The 19,861-nt window shown below is 36.5% G+C and overlaps 1 protein-coding gene across 11 annotated transcripts in view; it reads right to left on the bottom strand.

The window, feature by feature from the left end:
- The window catches only part of ADGRG6 (adhesion G protein-coupled receptor G6), a 142,194-nt gene that overhangs the window by 61,833 nt on the left and 60,500 nt on the right, over positions 1 to 19,861 (bottom strand). For 6 of the 11 annotated variants that reach the window (XM_054492668.2, XM_054492670.2, XM_054492671.2 and 3 more), the window contains exons 3-5: positions 15,031 to 15,372; positions 12,151 to 12,774; positions 1,010 to 1,078 (exon numbers count right to left, since the gene is read on the bottom strand). In XM_054492668.2, coding sequence (XP_054348643.1) covers positions 1,010 to 1,078; positions 12,151 to 12,774; positions 15,031 to 15,372 — 1,035 coding nt within the window. Of the gene's footprint in view, positions 1 to 1,009; positions 1,079 to 12,150; positions 12,775 to 15,030; positions 15,376 to 19,861 lie in introns of all 11 variants that reach the window. The other 5 variants (XM_063666662.1, XM_063666666.1, XM_063666667.1 and 2 more) reach the window with 1 other exon arrangement.

The raw sequence follows: 19,861 nt of genomic DNA, 5'->3' as shown, positions 1-19,861 counted from the left end.
AAACTACACGGAGATCATGGAGAAAAAAAACTACTTGATGACTTAATTTTCATAGGGTGTTAATAATAATATCAAAGAAATAATGTCTCCAAAAGGAAAAAAAGATAATAATGAGTTACCCCACCCCACCGCCTGCCTGCCCTACTCTCACGCTGGAACCACAGAAGAGAGCTTAGGTTTTTATTTCTTCAATCTCACTTCTAATGCCTGTCACTTTTGTGCTATGATCTTCTTAATAAGAGATCCAGCTTTTACAAAAGGCATGGCTGTGATTCCTAATGTGGTACATAGAACATGCTACTTCATTATAGAAGTATTTAATAGAATAAATAGATGAAAAAGGTCATGGATAATTAGGAAGAGCAATGATAAAATAAAGCAAAATATTTATATTATTATTTTAAAACTTGTATAACTTTAATTATGTATTGTTTAGCATGCAGCCATTTAGTACGTAACATATAACTGAAATACTGACCACGATATAGTAAGCATCATAATAATTAACACAGTTACATTAACATTAGTTCACTATAACCATTTTAATCTTAAGATTTAAGTTATCTTGTCATCATAAATTGCCTCATGGCCTTATCTTAAAGTTAACTGAATAGTCAAATTAATTTCCCTCTTTATTTTATAGACATGAATACTTCTTCAAAGTATTGTACCACTGTATTTATACTGGACTTTTTGCAAGTCCAGTATATTCTTGAGAAGACATGGGGGAAAAATGAAACCAATCTGTATTTAATAGGATATAAATTCACATTTTTAAAACTCAGAGCTTTGTGGACTTGTGGTTACCCATGGTGTGAATGCATTCTTTCTCCATGCCGTACGTACTGTGCACCCACACAACTAAAACACATGTAGAAATTCTTCTGTTTTGCTCTTTTCTGGCTTTCCAAGTGAAAATTCAGATACAAATCAAAACAATGACAACTACATTATCCAAAATTGCAAGTAGAAAGCAAAGAGATTCCAGAGCATGGTGTGGGCTCCCTACCTTGACAGAGGGTCCCCAGGTCTGCACAGCTGGCCAGTTCTGCTGCCGGGAGCGGGATCAGGTAGGAACCTTAACACAAAGAGAATATGTAAGTTTGATTTATGATTTAGTGATATTATCCAGAAAAATCATACGGTTGATGTAATAGAAGCAGCCCTAGAAGAGTCCACCAGTAATTCTTTGATATCAAGAAAGTCTCTTAAGGTCACTGTGCCTTAATTTTCTCAAATGTAAAGCCAAAGTATTGAAATTGTCCTCGAAATCTTTAACTCAACTTATCAGTCATCACACATGAAAACAAAAGCAGTGCCACTGCCCCTTAAAGTTTATGCAAAAAGTTCAGGGCTTTTTTGTATAATAAATTTTAAGAGTTTGGGTGGGAATTCATACAAATAAAATAATACAAACATCAAGAATAAGTTTCAAAAGTGAAGTTAATATGAATTACCCATAAAATGCAGTTTTGGTTCATACATCCTAGCATATGCTATTTGTAATTCCAGAAACATGTTTCTGTGACTTCAATTCAGTCTCTGTGTCTTTTTATTTCAAGCTTTTACTAACTCATCCTCAGCAGGAATCAAGTTTTGAGCTGATTTTTTAGTAGAAGTAGATTTTCATTGTTGCACTAAATCTCCCTCTGACAATTAACAAACTTTTTCCAACAGCTTGAGTGTGAGAAAAATTGGCTAAGCTTATAACAAAGCATATTGTATCATAAACACACAAAAATACAAATATATATGTATATGTGTGTATACACATACATATATTCACACACATATATAATATGCACGATATATTTAATTTTAAGGGACATTTACATAATAGTGATTTTATTCTAATAAACATTTCAAAACTTTCCTGTGGGAATGTGAGGGCACAGCCCGCGCATGAGCTAACAAAAGATACGTAACTAGGTAAACGGTATGCATAAGCAGAAAATAACCTAACAGTTTAACAGTATCTCCAGAGGCATGGTTTCTTCATCCTTGATACCTCGGGGCACTTGGCCCAAGGAAGGAATCATGATACTTCAGAAAGGCCTGATCTTACAGGCAGGCTATGACATGACACTGACTGGCAAGAAGCTCTTGTCACAGACCTTTACACATTCATTCAACAAACATTTACTTATTGCCTACATTATGTGAGATACAGAGGCCAGAATGATGCTTTAAGCTAAGTCGCTGCTCTCAGGGAGGCATGAAAGGGAGATGGTGTCACAGTTCTAAGTGCTATTAGGGAAGTGCTTCGAAGGTGGCAGTGGCCCAAAGGAGGATGTGACAGCAGCTTGGTAAGAAAAGTGAACAGAAAATCCATTTCAAAGAAGAAGGCCCATGAGGCACAGGAGGCTGTGAGAGAGCCAGGGCTAAGAGAGTAGAGATGGGTATTTTACTGGCAGACAGAATTTCTAAAACAAATACCAAGGAGGCACTGAAATGGTCTGTGCACTGGGCTTTGCTGAAGTAAAGTAAAAAACTGATAAGGATGATCAGATACACAAACAATGGATAGCTGCTGTAAGGCTTTGGAAAATATCAACACCATGAGCACTAGAACCCTCTGTCTTTCTTCCAGTGGTTAATCCCACACACTGGAACCTTGAGTGGTGGGCACTCAAGATTGTAAACCAAAAATGAACTTCTAGGGCCCCCCACAACCATGGGAATGGACTCCTCCTCTTGGCCAAGGTCCCTCCAGAGTTAACCTGAAAATCGAGTTGAGGCCATGATGGAAGAGAGGGTTGGACATGCCTCATTACACCCCTCCAGCATTAACATCAACACAGACCCTAAGTCTGATAAGAAACATTTATAATCTATCCTCTGTGAAGCCTGTTACCTGAAGGCTTCACCTGCATGATAAAATCTTGGTATCCACAACCCTTTATTTAATCCAGACATTTCATTTCTACTGATAATAACTCAATCAATTGTCCATCAGAAAAATTTTAAATTTACCTACTACCTGGAAGCCCTCTCCCCACTACTTTGAGTTGTCCCACCCTTCTCCAGATTGAACCAATGTAAATCTTACATGTATTGGTTGATGTATTGTGTCCCTAAAACATATAAAAGCAAGCTGTACCCTGACCATCTCAGGCACATGTCATCAGGACCCCCTGAGGCTGTGTCACGGGTGTGTCCTTAACTTTCTAAACTAATTGAAACCGGTCTCAGATATTTTGGGTTCACGAGGTGAACTAACATTGTGAACTCTTTCGTTTTCTTTTTTTTGAGACAGAGTCTCGCTCTGTCGCCCAGGCTGGAGTGCAGTGGCGCAATCTCGGCTCACTGCAAGCTCTGCCTCCCGGATTCCGGCCATTCTCCTGCCTCAGCCTCTCGAGTAGCTGGGACTACAGGCGCCTGCCACCACACCAGGCTAATTTTTTGTATTTTTAGTAGAGACAGGGTTTCATCGTGTTAGCCAGGATGGTCTCCATCTCCTGACCTTGTGATCCGCCCGCCTTGGCCTCCCAAAGTGCTGGGATTACAGGCGTGAGCCACCGCGCCCGGCCCGTGAACTCTTTCTTAAAGGCAGTGAGGGAAAATAAGGAGGAAGTAGGCAAGTAAACTATATTTCATTTGAAAACAATCATTTAGGCTCTACAACCAAAAGAAGGGAAACAGAAGCAGGACTACTACTAATAATTCAGCCTTGATATCATATGCAATAAGGATCGACAGAAAGAGATAGATACAGATACAAGAAATTTAAAGATAGAATGCATAACATTTAGCAACTAATTAAAGACAGGATGTTTTGCTGATTTCCAACTTGAAAAACTGGTACATATCGATCTAATAAAAGGAGATGGGAAATAATAGAAGAAGAGCAGACTTAGGTGGGGTAGGGTAAACACAAAGTCCAGTAATAGAAACTGAGGTGCCTGTGTGACACCTAGACGCAAAAGTGTTTTTGTAAGAGGTGTAGCCAGGAAATACTCATCAGAAGCTATAGAGTGTTTGGGATCACTGGAGATAGATTGTAGATTTGAGAAGGAAACAGGATGGAACCACAGATATTTCTATATTTAAGCATCAGATATAAGAAAAAGAGCTATAGACTTAAAAAGGTAAAAACAGCTTTTACAGAGGTGGTTTTACATAATTTAAGAGAAGAAAGTTTAATGCAGGGTGTGGCAATATCAAGAATTCCAGAAAGGCCAAGAATGATAAAGAATGAGAAGACCTTTAACTTTGCATTGGGATTTTGGTAATACCTCTACAGAAAATAGTTTGAGTTGTGTGGGAATGATGAAATCTAGACTGCCAAGGTCTGACGAGTGAATGCAAGAAGAGGAAGCTTGGCTGTGAAAGGAAGCAGAGAGAGGAAGGGGGAATTTTAAAGATTGAAAACTTAAGCAAATGCACGATGAAAAAAGAACATTCGAGGAGGCAGAAGTTAAGGCAGGACTGAGGTGGAATTTTGTCTTGAATGCTTTTTGCCCATTATTCCCTTGCATCGCATTTGCTGTATGTCTACTTTTTGTAGGACCTCCCTTTTGTAGGTACTTATATTTTGTAAGGGACTTCCGCAAACTAAAAAGCCTTTAAAGTTCAGAGACTAATGAAATCTCAGCCTCTGTAGCATGCAACAGAGGAGACCCTGGAGGGAGTTCCTGTGGTTCTCATATTACACACAATGTTGGCAGTCAAGGGCTTCTTAGGCCACTTCTGGCACTGATACAATATCTCTGGAAGACAAAGGGAGATAAGGGCTCAGTGTTGTGGGAAAGTAGTTTTTAGGCAAACTACATTCCCACTAGTATGTTAAAGAGCTTAGAGGTAAAAATAAGAAAAGAAAATCAGAAGAGCTACGATTTACAGCAAGATATTTAACAATTTTCTTGAACATTTCATCAGTTTCATTGCACAGTAACAAGTATAAATTTCAATATGTAGCATTCTTTTATGGGAAACTGCAACATTTACTTCTCAGTATTTTAGTTAGCTGTTCCTTCTGGGGAACTTCTAGTTTAGCAAATTGACATTGCTTTAAACACTCAATAAACACTATTTTAATATGATCCAATATAACAATAAAAATCAAACTGGAATATTTTTAAGTAAAAATGGTATAAATACAAGTGACTAATTTAATTAAAAGGACATTTAATTGATAAATGAAAACTTGCATTACAAACACACCAAAATAAACAAATACATGAAATATCGAAAGTGTACACAAACTTTATTTCTACCCAGTTCCATTTTCAGCATATCTGCATAAAAAGTCAATATCACAATCAGTTTTCTTTGGCTGATGGATTTACACATCAGGAGGTTGTTAAGGAAGAACAAACATCCACTCTCCTGGATAATACGTTTTATCATCAACAAATTGGTTTTAGAATATGATCTGTATGTGTTCACTGATTTTCGAGGCTACCAGAAAGGTGTTTTCAGGTGTTTACTTAATATTAATGAGACAGCCAAATGTCTAGGCAGATAAAAAGGGGCCCCCAGAGAATCTCCCACCTGCCCCACTAGTGTTTACATCAGATGCTTTTGTGCAGATGAGGAAACCTGCCCAGGCCTTGCCTGAGCATGCCCACAGCGGACTGGAGCCCGACTTGTGGGAGGTGGGTGGAGCCACGGGGAATTCATGCCTTAGGCAGGGGAGGAGCCTGCTCTCTCCAGCTCCTGTGGGGACCTGGGAATCAATCAGTGAGGTGGAGGGCCTGTTAGCAGGCCTCCATCTCACTTTGCTGAGCTTTTTGTTGTTGTTGTTTTTTGTTTTGTATTTCCTTTTTGCCCACTAAAGTCCTGCTCTACTCACCCCTCAATGTGTCCGTGTGCCTAAATTTTCCTAGTTGTGTGACAAGAACCCAGGTTCTAGCTGAACTAAGAAGCAAAGTTCTACAACATTAACAGCAAAATTTAGAGCCAAGTTTTCTTGAAAAAAATGTAATCACTGGAAACAGGCAGTTGAGGAAAAGCTCTAAAGCTGTTAATCCTTCTCTATCTGTTGTTCTTTCCAAATTATGCTACTGAAAGGAGTCACTATATGTTAATATTTACACAAGTTGTGGTAAAAAAGACTGATGTGTAAGCCCACTGCTCCTCTCATACCTACTTAATAATACTCCAAATAACCGAAGAGCAAATCCTCACAATAAGTTGCAATAACAGAAAAATAAAAACAGTAATTCCTTTCATTTTTTCTTTGCAGTTGTTACTAAGATGAATTTTTGAACTTTTCATAAATAAATATATTTAAAGTGAAATTTAGTCATCTATGTTCATAAAGAGTTTGGGCATCCTCAAAGTATAAAGTCCTTTGTAAAGATAAAGTGATTTTATCTTAATTTTATTATTTAAAAATGATTTAGTAATCTAAAAATATTACATTCAATCATTTGTTAGAAGTGCAAGGGAGGAGCCAATAATGAATTGAAGTTTTATAGCTATGAAGAACAGAACTGTAATGATTATGAAATGGTAAAAATCCAAGAGTTGATGAAACCTTAGCAAACTCTGTAAAAAATCCTAGAGAGGGAAACAAAAGTACAAATCCAGGAATTTCAGAAAAGAATAACAATAAAGTATTTATGAAGTGTGTCTTATCTCTACATCCACAGTAGCTAACCGATGGAAGCGCCTAATAAATGCTTGTTAAAATAAATGTAATTTGTTTGAACTTAGACTATTCATTGCGTTATACTGTACCACTCCCTCAGGAAAGAGTAGTAATCAGTAAAATAAATAAAACTAGTAGAGAAGGCACTGTCTGTTCTTTGTGAAAATTGACGGACATTAGCCAGTATCTAAACTTGAATCATTACACAGGCAAATAAATACTTGCACCTATAATTAAAGAGTCCATTAAAAATTTATCTATCCATGAGGGTCATAAAACTGAATGTATTTAATAAAATTGTTCTGAGAAAAATGAAGATGCTATAAAATGAAGCAGATTTACTGCTAAATAAAGCATTTCGTTTTTAAAAGTATTGACAGGTTTAACCATGTTTTTAAAAATCTGCTGAAAATTTCCTAATTAAGGTACATTTCCCAAATATTTTTTAGAAAAGTATAGGAAAACAAAGTCATATACTAAAATTGTATTTATTAATAATATATCACTTTTATTAAGGCTAGGATGTTTAATATGTGAAAAAAATGACAGGATATTTTAATGTTGAATTGAGTCAGTTCAATTCTACTATGTTACTTTCATACTAAAATTTATTTAGCAATATACCTTTGCAAAATCTATTTATTTTTCCATCACAAATTAATCCTGAAATAAAAGCTCATATTTAGCAGACATTGTCCATTCAATGGAATGCTAGAAATAAATTTCTATTCTCCCATTGGTTACTGTACTGATTAGTTTGTTGGAAATTATAACCATAAACAGCAAGATGCTTTCATTTTCTGGAAAAAAAATGAAAGGTTAAAATGTTAACAGGGTACACTTATCAAAGATTTGCTTAGCTAACAAGCCTTGATATAATCTCTGTTTACAGGTATTTCCTGTCAGTTAATGAGTGACTTGGACTCTTCAACTCCCAAAGTTGATGATTAAGCAGCAGGAAATTCCCTCTCCCATCATTTCTCCTGAAACACAGTCCAGGACATCTGAATGTCTGGAATGTGAGTGTTTAACGTCATCTTGGAATGGCAAGAAGATCACTATAAAAGTTAGAAAGACTCAAATATATTGACTCCGTTAAGTTCACGGTACCCTTTTGACAAAATTACTTTGAAAACTTATAGATGACTAAGATACATGAGTATGTATTTGATGCACTCCGATAATCTTAAGGCTTGGGAAAGGAGTCTCAGTGACAGAGTTTAAGAAATTATGAGAACTGCATGATCTTACTTAAATGTGGAAACTAAAAAGGTTGAACTCATAAAAGCAAAGAATAGAAGAGTGGTTTCCAGGGGCACATGGGTGGACGGGGCACAGGAGTTGAGAATGTATGGGTCAAAGGATGGAAAATTTCAGTTAGACTGGAGAAATACATTCAAGAAATCTATTGTACAACATGATGATTATTGTTAAAAACAATGATTGTATACTTGAAAATTGCTGAGAGATTTTAAATGTTCTGTCTACAAATAAAATTATAAGTACATGAGATAACAATGGAAGTTAATTAGCTCAAATTAGCCATTCCACAATGTATACCTATATTAAAACATGTTGTGCACCATAAACACATATAGTTCTTATCAATCAATTAAAATAATTTAAAATAATTTTTTAAATGAGTATTCCCAGACATAAATACTAGACAAGGAGACAGGAGATACGTGTTGGAGCCCACCAACTGCCTCTGCCACTTTTTCGGTCTAAGCTTCAGTTTCCTGGCCCGTATAAAGGGAGTGGCATAAATCAGCATTCCCATTTAAAAGCCTATCAGGGCCAGATGGTCATCTAAAGACAAAAAGGGGGCTGGAGTGGGAAGAATAAGGGGTTGCTAAGGGCTGAAGTAAACTGGGAAGCCCCTTTGAAAGCAGCAGCCACCATTTAGCTCCAGCTGTGTTGGCCATGCAGATATAGTAGCCTAGTGTATTCTGTTTACCAGAAAAATCCAAAACTTCATTTTTATGTGAAATCTAATTGTTTAATACGGAAATAATTCATCAATTAAAAGCACTGTGTGAAACAAATGTAAATGAACAGGAACAAAGAAATGCTACCACCACCACCCATGTCCTAGGGCTAAACTAGCCTGTGGGTGATTGGTTTGTTTTCCCTGGCTGAGGAGATCTAGCAGGTCTTTTCTAGTGCTGTCCAAAGTATGTGGTTCAGCAAAGTGGACTCTCATAGTTCTTTAGACAAGCTTCAGGGGTTGGCAAATGTTCTCCTAAAGGGCTAGACTGTAAACATTTTAGGATGGCGGGCTATATTGTATTGATCACAATCAATTAACACAGCCATTGTAGCACAGAGGCAGACAAAGACAATACATAAACTAATGGGCATGGCTGTGTTCCAGTGAAACTTTATTTATAAGAGCAAGGGAGCTTAGTCCCAGCTACTCAGAAGGCTGAGATTAGAAGACTGCTTTAGCCCAGGAGTTTGAGGCCAGTCTGGGCAACATAGTAAGACCCCAACCAAGAAAAACAAGTATTAAAAAAACGTGTGCTGGGCACAATCCCTCATGCCTGTAATCCCACCACTTTGGGAGGCTGAGGAGGGAGGATCACATGGGGCCAGGAGTTCCAGACCAGCCTTGACAACATGGTGAGACCTCATCTCTACAATAAATGTTTTAAAAAATTAGCTGGGCATGGTGGTGCACACTGATGTCCTACCTACTCAGGAGAGCTGAAGTAGGAGGATCACTTGAGCCCAGAAGTTCAAGGTTATAGTGATCTCTGATGGCACCACTATAGTCCACCCTGGGGGACAGAGTGAAACCCTGTCTCTAAACAAACAAACAAAAATGCATGGCCTGTTACAGGCCCTAATTTGCCAACCTCTGGTCTAGAGAAATTCTTAGAGAAGCTTAGGAATCCCTGTAAAACTGAATCATACTTTTTCACAGTTAGGTATCCAGGAAGTATTGTGGGAAACAAATATTGTTTGTTTGAAACAAATATGTTAACACACTGCAAACCTAGTGTTTTCTCACAGAATACACTGCTGGCCAGAGAGATGGCTCTTGGACCTTCATACTTCTCCCCTGGGCAAGAATGAGCTTGCCTATCCTGGTACTAAATCTCATATCTAATCCTGTTTATGATGAATGACAGTCTAATTTATACTGGTTAGAAGAGCACAGCTCTAATACTAAACTTTCCAAGTTCCAATCCTGGCTTGGCCACTTACTAATTAAGTGACACTGGGTAAGTTAGTTAATCTCCATGTGCCTTACGTTCCTTATTTGCAAAATAGGGTCAATTATAGAACCCGTAACATGGGGTCTCTGGTGTAGGTAATCAATCAATATGTGTTAAGCACTTAAAATGACATTTAGTACAAAATGTGTGTTCAATTTAAATATAATTTAAGTATTAGCAATTATTATCATAGCCATATTTGTTTTGGTTGCTGACATCTTCAAAATATTGTCCCATAAAAAGGCAGATATTAGAATGGTGTATATTATGACTTTTTAATAATGTCCCAGTATATGGTAAAAAGAGACCCCTGAATTAAAGACAGTCACCCAGAATGAAGGAAGTGCACCATTCCCTCTCCTTATTCTTCACTGTCCCACAGCAAACATACACACCTGACTTTCTCAATTTCTTCTCTGATAAAAGACTTCTCAAGAAGTCCCTGAAGGTCCTTTCTAGCTATCCTAACACTGAGAGAAGATCTTAGGGAACACCACCAGCTCCTATAAAGCTCTGCAGTTCCCTTGTGGAACAGGGTTGTGGTTTATCTACTTTCCAACATCCTGCAAGGAAATATCTTTCAAATGATATCACTTCATAGCCTTTCCACCACCTGTAGGAGTGCCATGGACCACACGAACAGGTGGGTAATGGGAGTTCTCAGGCCAGAAGGGCAGGCATGGGTCTGAGAAATTGGGGGGGGTGGCCTTGAGTCATCATAAGGGTGCTACTTTGCTCAAAGTATGGGAACAAATTCCCAGTAAACTTCCCTCCAAAGTCATATACAAATTACTTTTGAATACTAAGCTCCTCCTTCTCCTTTTTAATTGAAAGTTGTCTGTGACTAAAATGTATATATTATCACTGCCTTAGATTTAGTCATATGACATTTAAAGTTGATAATGAAACTTCTACTTTTAGTGTTTGAATGAGTCCTATAATAAAATAAAGGCTTCCAGAATTAACTTGTATAAATGGAGAATATTAGGTGGAGATCTATTTTAATACAATTTTTATCACACAGAATTATTTCTCAAAATATTCCGCATTTAGCTACTTCCAATAATAGCACATTTACAGTCTCACGAAGGAGAACCAGAGACAGCACAGTAGTTGAAACAAACTATAAATCCTCATTTTTAAAAAATGGAGAAAAATGTTCAAAGAAAAAATGGATAATTTCTGATTAAGATTTTATATAAAATGGACAGTTTTGATATTTAATACTGGCTGAGTAAATACTATTCTTTTAGGTGATGGTTGTTTATTTAAGTCATCCAATTGAAATTTAATTCCAGGATGATAAAGATCAGTTTATTACTATATCACCTTTGTGATTAAAAACAGTAACTGGGCCGGGCACGGTGGCTCATGACTGTAATCCTAAGATTCTGGGAGGCCAAGGTGGGCCGATCACGAGGTCAGGAGATTGAGACCATCCTGGCTAACACAGTGAAACCCCGTCTCTACTAAAAATACAAAAAATTAGACGGGCATGGTGGTGGGCACCTGTAGTCCCAGCTACTCGAGAGGCTGAGGCAGGAGAATGGCGTGAACCTGGGAGGCGGAGCTTGCAGTGAGCTGAGATCTCATGCCACTGCACTCCAGCCTGGGCAGCAGAGCGAGACTCTGTCTCAAAAAAAAAAAAAACAAATAAAACAGTAACAGGCCAGGCAGGATGGCTCACGCCTGTAACCCCACCACTTTGGGAGGCTGAGATAGGTGGACCACTTGAGGTCAGGAGTTCGAGACCAGCCTAGCCAACATGATGAAACCCCATCTCTATTTTAAAAAAAATACAAAAATTAGCTGGGTGTGGTGGTGCACGCCTGTGGTCCCAGATACTTGGGAGGCTGAGGCATGAGAATTTCTTAAACCCAGGAGGTAGAGTTTGCACTGAGCCAAGATCGCCCCACTGCACTCCAGCCTGGGCAACACAGTGAGACTCTGTCTCAAAAAAAAATACCAATAACTTACTTATTAATTTCTTTTGTTTCAAGCCTAGTGTTAACATTTGTATTTGAGATTCCACAATTATAACTGTTGTTATATTAGTGATAAACTCTGTGATATTTTATGACATAGGGAAAACTTAAGAATGGTAAAACCAAATGTGTTGATGGAGTATGCATGGCTTATAATCAAATGTGCGCTATAAGAGCTGAGCAGATGACATTTTAAAAATTAAGAGCTTTTTAATGACAACATATATATATGTCTATACGTGTGAATATACATACACATACATTTGTGTTTATGTATAATTCTTTGTTGACAATCATATTCATAGAATAATGCTAAAAAAAAAAAAAAAGGAATACGCTACAAACTCACCACAGCTTAGGTTGCTTTCAGCTTTCAGAGCTAGGTTTGGGATATTCCAGAAGTCATTTTGCCAGTCGACTACATTCCCTTTCACATTACAGCTGAGGTTGGAGAGGATTTTGGCATTCATGGTAAAATTCCAAAGTCGAAAGTTATAAATGTCCCCTTTTAGAGAGACAATTTCATTTTGATTGGAGCCCAACAACAATTTCCCATTCCCAGGAATAACTTTACTAACGGTAGAATCACATGGAACTGTTTCATAGTTTCTTTTGAAATTTACACCAATAGAGCCCAAAGAATTATTCCAAACAAGGCAGAGCTGCTCAAAGCTTTCTGCAAAAATGTCTTCTTTTTCCTTGACAGGTAATGCATTGTTCAGCAAACATTTTGAATCAGAAATGGATAGAAAGTAGCCACTCTTGGCCTTTCCAAAACTGAGCAATTGTGTGAAGGATGCATTTGAGTAGGAGAAAGCTGTCCAATCACTGTCTTCATGGCCAACTTTGGTTGCTTCAAAGCAGAGTGTGAAAGCACTGAGTTCTGGAATGGAGATGCTTTTTGCAACAGATACCTGGTAAGCATCCGATGTCTGGGGTAAAATGACCTTTTGATTCCTTAAGGACACGGCAACTAGGACAAAACATAACAAGAAAGATAAACCTGTTAACTTCAGAACACAGACTAATGTGATGCAAAACATCAAGCCCTCCATCGCTTTCTACTAGTTAACTTTTACCTACCATTTGCCCCATCCCTCCCCTCTTACTCATCCATCCTCTGTCACCAGCCCATTACCAATCATCTGATATCAGTAATAATATGAAATTCTACTCATTTCATCTCTAGTCATGATTGGATCTCACACCTAAACTTTTGAGTTACAGCCAGCAAAGTTGATAAGTATTTTTTAATCCTGAAACTAAGAAATTAACAATTTAAAAACCCCAACTACCTAATTAAAGAAATAACTGGTTTCAGGAAGGCTTTGTTTATACATTAAGATTTTCAAAAATACTATTTTTCAAATGATTTCTAAACATAAATAATAGTTCTCATTTTCATTAATGATTACTTTTCACTCTTTCCAAACATTCCTGTACTGCCATCTCCCTCTCAGACACTCTACATCCTCCTATTTTTTCCGCCATCATCAGGCTGTTTTAGGAACAAATACAAAAATAATTCTATTAAGGAGAGGGAGTCTAGTGAAAAGTCAAACAAAGTGGAGATTTAAGGTATCCAGGCATATAAGCCAGTTTTTGAGTAATAAAGGGCAGACCATGGAGTTTCCTACTCCAGCTCTTCTGGGTAGTGGCCATGTGACCCTGGGTATGTTATTTCATCTCTCTCTACCTTTGTCTTATCTGTAAAATGGGCAACAATGGCACCTATTGCATATACGGTCAATAAGAATTAAATAAGTTAATATGTCCAAAGCACAGAGCAGTGCCAGTACCACAGCAATAAATAGCAAGTACTATTATTGTAATAGATGTGCAATAAATTCAAAATAAAAATGTATTCGCCTAATCCATGATACATGCAAAATTATTACATAATACAATAGATTTAGCCCTATGCTAATATAATAGCCATTGTGAAACTAATTTGAGAAAGAAGTATTTCTCCTCAAAAATACTTTTTAATATGGGTTTCATATGAAAAACAGTTTGAATATATTTTAATATTCAGTACATCAAAAATAATTCTATAATAAAACATCATTTTAGTATAACTATTCTAGTAAAAATCTATGATAGAATTTAAAGGAATCATGGACTTTAGTCTACTTTTTAAATATAAAGCAGTTTATAGTTCACTTATGCAAAGAGACACAAACAATATGAACCAGTATTCCACATGCATTGTTATAATTAAAAGCCTAGAAATAAATATCTCCATCAACATTTTATTAGTGGTTATGGCTGGGTGGCATTTGTACAGATAATTCTAATTTGATTTTTTTGTTTTCCAATGTCCTATATTTTATCATTTTTAAAACATTACTTTGAAAAATTTAAAATATTTTGAAAAATTTAAGCATGTGTGTTTTAACCATGGCAAACACAAATAAATAACTCCACAATCAAAAAACACAATTTATAATAGTGAGGGTCAGTCATTTTCATAGTTGTACCTTTCTGTTTTTATTTAGAAAGTTCAGAAGAAAAAAAGTATAACTAAATCATAATAGTCATTTTTATAGTTGTACCTTTCTGTTTGTTTTTACTTAGCACAGAAGAAAAAAAAACCAGTATAACTAAGTCTCATCATATTGAAGCTTGAGTTTCTTTAGGGAAACATAGGTTTTAGAGAGAAAGATTATTTAAATGTTATGTTGTGCCAGAATATAGAAAACATATTTAATAAAAATATGCCTTATTTCATTCAATTAGCCATTTTCAGGGGGCTTTCCTCAAGCTGTGTTATTTATTAGCTTAAACTGTTAAGAGCTTGTTAAAAATTTACTGTTCATTTTCTGTATTTGTTCCCTACCATAGTTCCTTAAAAGGATAACATCATAAAACCCAAAATAAAATGATTTCTAAATAGGGATGTTTTAAATTTTCAGTGGAGAGATGTTAGAATTACAGATTGTAATTATTAGCCGTGGAATATCTACAGTGTCTTCCAAGCAGGCTTTAAATGTTGCACATATAAACAATATAAAAGAATTCAACTCTACTGTAACCAGATTTTGGATCTGCTAATTATATTTTGCTAACAAGAATGCTCAGAGTATATTAACAGATTCTTGCCCTTAAATCCCAATCCTAATCATTCACATTCACATAAAAGAGCATAACTCTGTCTTCTGGTCCTTGTGTTTACTGCAGAACATGTCAAATAAAAGCAGAAGGTTGGCATTGCCTTTGGTTTACATACCTCTGATGTAGCTGGCATTGAAACCTTTCTTCTGGATGCTAAAGTCACTTGAAAAGGACACATGCATCTCATTCGCACTTGAGTTAAATGATAGGCCTTTGGCAGTTGCTCCACAAAATTTAGTCTGGCTCTCTCCATTATCAAGGGATAATGAGTCATAAATGCAATTGGGAGCTTCTTCAATGTCAAAGTCGTTAAATGTTATCTGAATGATATAACCGGTGGGGGCTCGGAGCGTCCACACGCAAGCCTGGCTGTTCGGGTAGTCGTTAGGGTAGCATGGAGAAGTAAAAGTCCCAGAAGGGTTGGACAAAACCACTCGGCAGTTGGCACATCCCCACACTGCTGGCCAGACAAAAGAGAGACAGAGAGAAGGGCTGGGTTCAGATGCATGCAATAAACCGAGAATACCACACACTGGGGACAATTAAGCAGTAAATATTTAAAAAAACCAACATACAACCATAAAAAATAAATGGAAAATGAAACCTTCTTGAGGAGAAAAAGAACTATCAATAGAGCAACAAAAAGTAAAAGAGAAATAAAAAATTTTAATGCAATGATTCTTAAACTTCGGCGGTTATACCGTCTGAAAATCTGTTATACGAACTCTCTCCAGTAAAATGAGCAGGGGCCACACACATTACACACAATTTCAAGGAGTACAATGAGGCCTCAGGAGGCAACAGTGAATTTCACAAAGGTTCACTGACCCAGGCTAAGAATCCCCACTCTAGAGAGTAACTGAACTGGGGTGGCGGGGGTTATAGAACCATAAAGATAGTGCTCAATATTACAAATCATAGATATAAAGGAAGAGAAACTCTTAGAAAATAAATAATTTAATAGAAAGCTACCAATACAAAAAAATAATAAGCTATCTTCTGGCAGACTGTATTTTTTTTTCTGAAATGCAAATAAATAGCATCATCTTGCAAACATGGATTATTTATAGTTTTGAAAATACGTTCACTTATCCCATTTGTTTGTCACAGTTTGTAATTATATGCTTGTGGGCTCATCTCATTTACTCATTCATTTAGTAAATATTTATTGTGAGTCTATTATATGCTAAGCACTATTCTAAATAATATATATCAATATCAATGAGCAGGAAAGACAAAATTTCTGTATAAAGGAATCTTTTTTTGTTTGTTTTTTTGAGACAGTCTCGCTCTGTTGCCCAGGCTGGAGGGGAAGTGGCATAATTCTGGCTCACTGCAACCTCTGCCTCCCAGGTTCAAGCAATTCTAGTGCCTCAGCCTCCCAAGTAGCTAGGATTACAGGTGTGCACCACCACGCCCGGCTGGATAAAGGATTCTTATACTTCAGTGTTGGACCTAAAGGTAACCACAAGTATAATGACAGATAAAGGTGGGGAAGAAAAGTAAAGCAAAGGATAAAGAGAGACTGAAATGAATGTTACAGATGGTAGTTCTCCAAAGAGGTGACATTTGAGGAGAGATCCAACTGAATGATATGAGGGAGCATGCCATGAGCACACTAGAGAACAGCACCGCAGGTCACAGGAATGGAAAAATGAAGACCCATTGTAAATGAATATTGGTTTTTCCCATGGAATGTAAGTCCTATGAGATGTAAGATCATGTCTCCTCTGCTCCTCACTATTTGTTCTCAGTATAAGGTTCACAATAAATATTAATTGAATGAATTACATAAAGAAAAACCAAAGAAAAACCCTTCTGAGGTAGACAGGGGAAATGCTATTATCCCATTTTCACTAATGAGAACAGTTAGGTTCTTCTCAATTATTATTTATCCACCAGTTGGAATCAGAAACCAAGGTCTACTATCTTCCTGTCCAGAGATGCTTTTGCAACTAATATTCACATTGCTTTTACATATTTATATAAATGAAGGCAGTAATCTCATTTATCCAAAATACTGGATAAATTGCCATTAAATGGACACATAAACTTTCAAACAATAAAATACTTTAAATATTTTAATGAAAATAACTAAATTTATTATATCCCTCCCTTTTCTACTGAGTTGACTAGAATGCATATACAATAACATTTCTTGAAAAATGGTAGTTACTAGAAATACTACTACTCTTCTATGATATGGCGATATATTCAAGGACTAATTCGATGTTTTATACTGCTCAAGTGAGGTTTTTCTCTTCTCTGTGGCCACCTCGTATTACTCAATGTTTCACCTTGCCAACTCTGTCCCCATCCATTCTTTTTAACTTGCCCTCCTCCTGCTCTTCCTCCCTAAGTCTCTGACATCTTCTACAAGACCAAAGACAGACAATGCAAAATAAATGATGATTATCAAGTGTCTGCCAAGTGCCTTCTCTTATCCATCCCTGGAGCATCATGTTCCTCTGCTTTGTAGCGCTATTCAGAGGACTTGTGTTACTTCCATTTGTGAGATGATTTTCTTATTGTAAATCTTCTTCCACTACTTTATAAACTCAACAAGCAGAGGGTGTGTGACTGTTATATTTGCCATTCTACTCTCCAGCACCGCATAGCACCCCTGGCACATAGGAGATCTTCAATAAAATTTGCTAAATTTATGAACAAATGAGTAGCTTAAATGAAGGGAACCATGCCTAAATTAAAGAAAGACTCCATGCAGTATAACCAAGTCAAACAAATTCTAAGTCTGAAAAGAAGATAGAGTACAAGCACTCTGGAACATCTCTTTGGGTAGGGTGTTGGGCTGTTTCTTCCAATTATATCACTCACAGCACAGGACTGAGATGGCTAGGACTTTCTGACAAGTTCAGCTTTGTGTTACTCTGCCTTGGGCTCAGGAGAGAGAAATAATCCTAGTAAATTAACAATAATCTATCCAGTTATAGGCATTGTAGATTAAAATTAAAAATATAAACGAAAATAAGCAACAACCTCTGTCATCTCAACATGCAGACAGGCAGCATCATTCCTCTAAGAAGAGATGCCATCCTTTACATCCAAGACCCAAGTTATGTGCATGACATCCTTTATCCTATGTATTATCTTTGCCAAATTCTTCCCTAAGAGCTGAAGAAAGGGTTTAAGAAAATTTATTATCATTATTATTTTTGAGAGACAGGGTATCTCTCTGTCACCCAGGCTGGAGTGTAGTGGCCCTCGTTGCAGCCTCAAACACTGGGCTCAAGCAATCCTCCCACCTTGGCTTCCAGAAGTACTGCAATTACTGGCCTGAGCCACCATGCCTGCCCAAGGGTGTAAGGAAGTTAAATTTGACTGATAACACTGACTGTGTAATCTTTAACAAGTTAATTTATCTGTGCCTCAGTTTCTCCACCTTTACACTGGTGATAATAACAGCAACCACTTCCCAGAGTTATTGGGAGGATAACATGGATTAATATTGGAAAGTCCTGGAAGTTGTACCTGGGACATAGTTAGCACTAGTTAAGTGTTGGCTATTAATAATTACTATAACACAAAATCAGTGCCTTAAAAATTTAAGAGAGGTAAAACAGCACACTACTTTAGTAGAATCTCTTTTTTCCTTAGGCACTCAGAGGGACAGAAAAGAGATAAAGATGATACTCATAACATGAATTCAGAAGAACATTTGATACATTCTTCCATATGATTCTTACCTTCAGTGGCTAGACAGCACTTAGAGATAGTGCTACTAAATAATAATTATCTTAAATAGATGAAATGTCAATTAAACTAGACACAGTATCATCCTCTTCCTTATACTTACAGAGCAATTCACAATAACAAGCTTTCACATATATCTCATTTAACATTATAATAACCCTGAGAATTATTACTACCTCTATCTTTAGAGGAAACAAATGAGGCTAATATAGATTGCATAACTCGCACAAAGTCACACATCTAATTGATAGTAGCACCAAAATTCAAACCAGCACTTCTGAATGTAAGCCTAGTATCTTTCTAGGAAAAAAAAAAAAAAGTTGCCACAGTTAAACAAAAAACACAGAACAAAATGGTGAGCTCAAGTACTTCTTTAAAAGACATTTTTTAAATGGACAATTTCTTAAAAATAGTTTCATAGCCCTAAAATAAACATATTTTAAGAAACTCATTTGGAAACATTTTAATAAAGAATATTAGGAAGTATGAAATATAGTGCTTTGAATTTTCCAATTTGGAGTAGTCAAATATCACTGCTAATTGATTCCTATACTATGAGCTAGCCTAGTAAGTCATTACTTTCTTCTCTCTTAAGAGTCAGGGCTACCTAATTAGATGGTTACTGAAGTAGCCACTGAATGAGATATTGGTAAAATCAGGATTAACACATATTCTAAAAGCTACTCAACTCAAAGCATCTGGCTCAATATGTTCTCAAAGACAGATATAGTAACATATTCTTACATATAATTTATAAAAGCAAGGTTTTCAAGTAATCCAAACAAACAACAAACCAAATTCCACCCTCAGTTCTTGCCTATGCTTACAAATATTTAGCAGTAATTTACTTGTGCGTATTTTTACAAGTTTATTTTTCAATGAAACTCTAATCTATAATGAAAAGTTTTCCAGTCATGCCAAAGCCTAATTCAATTGATAAATAACATTTTGATATAGATTTAATAATCATTACATTGTGAGGCTTTTTTTTTTAATCTCAGATTTGGATTCTTACTCTACCTTTGCCACAAGTACTTCTTTATAAAATCCAAATGCCTATTCTTTAAAATCTCTTTAAAACAAGAATTTTAGATCCCAAGAGATAAATCAAAATGGAGATCAATTTTAGCTTCTTTCAACACAGATTTGTGGATGATATTGAATAATTGCTTCTTCTAGACTGTGTTAAATGGTGAACAAAATGAATTCATTTAAGTAAATCTTGAACTTTACTT

This window comes from Pongo pygmaeus, chromosome 5 (assembly GCF_028885625.2).
Source record: "Pongo pygmaeus isolate AG05252 chromosome 5, NHGRI_mPonPyg2-v2.0_pri, whole genome shotgun sequence".
Classification (NCBI taxonomy): Eukaryota; Metazoa; Chordata; class Mammalia; order Primates; family Hominidae; genus Pongo; species Pongo pygmaeus.
The sequence above is the reverse complement of the archived record's forward strand: the minus strand, read 5'-3'. Positions and strand labels throughout refer to the sequence as shown.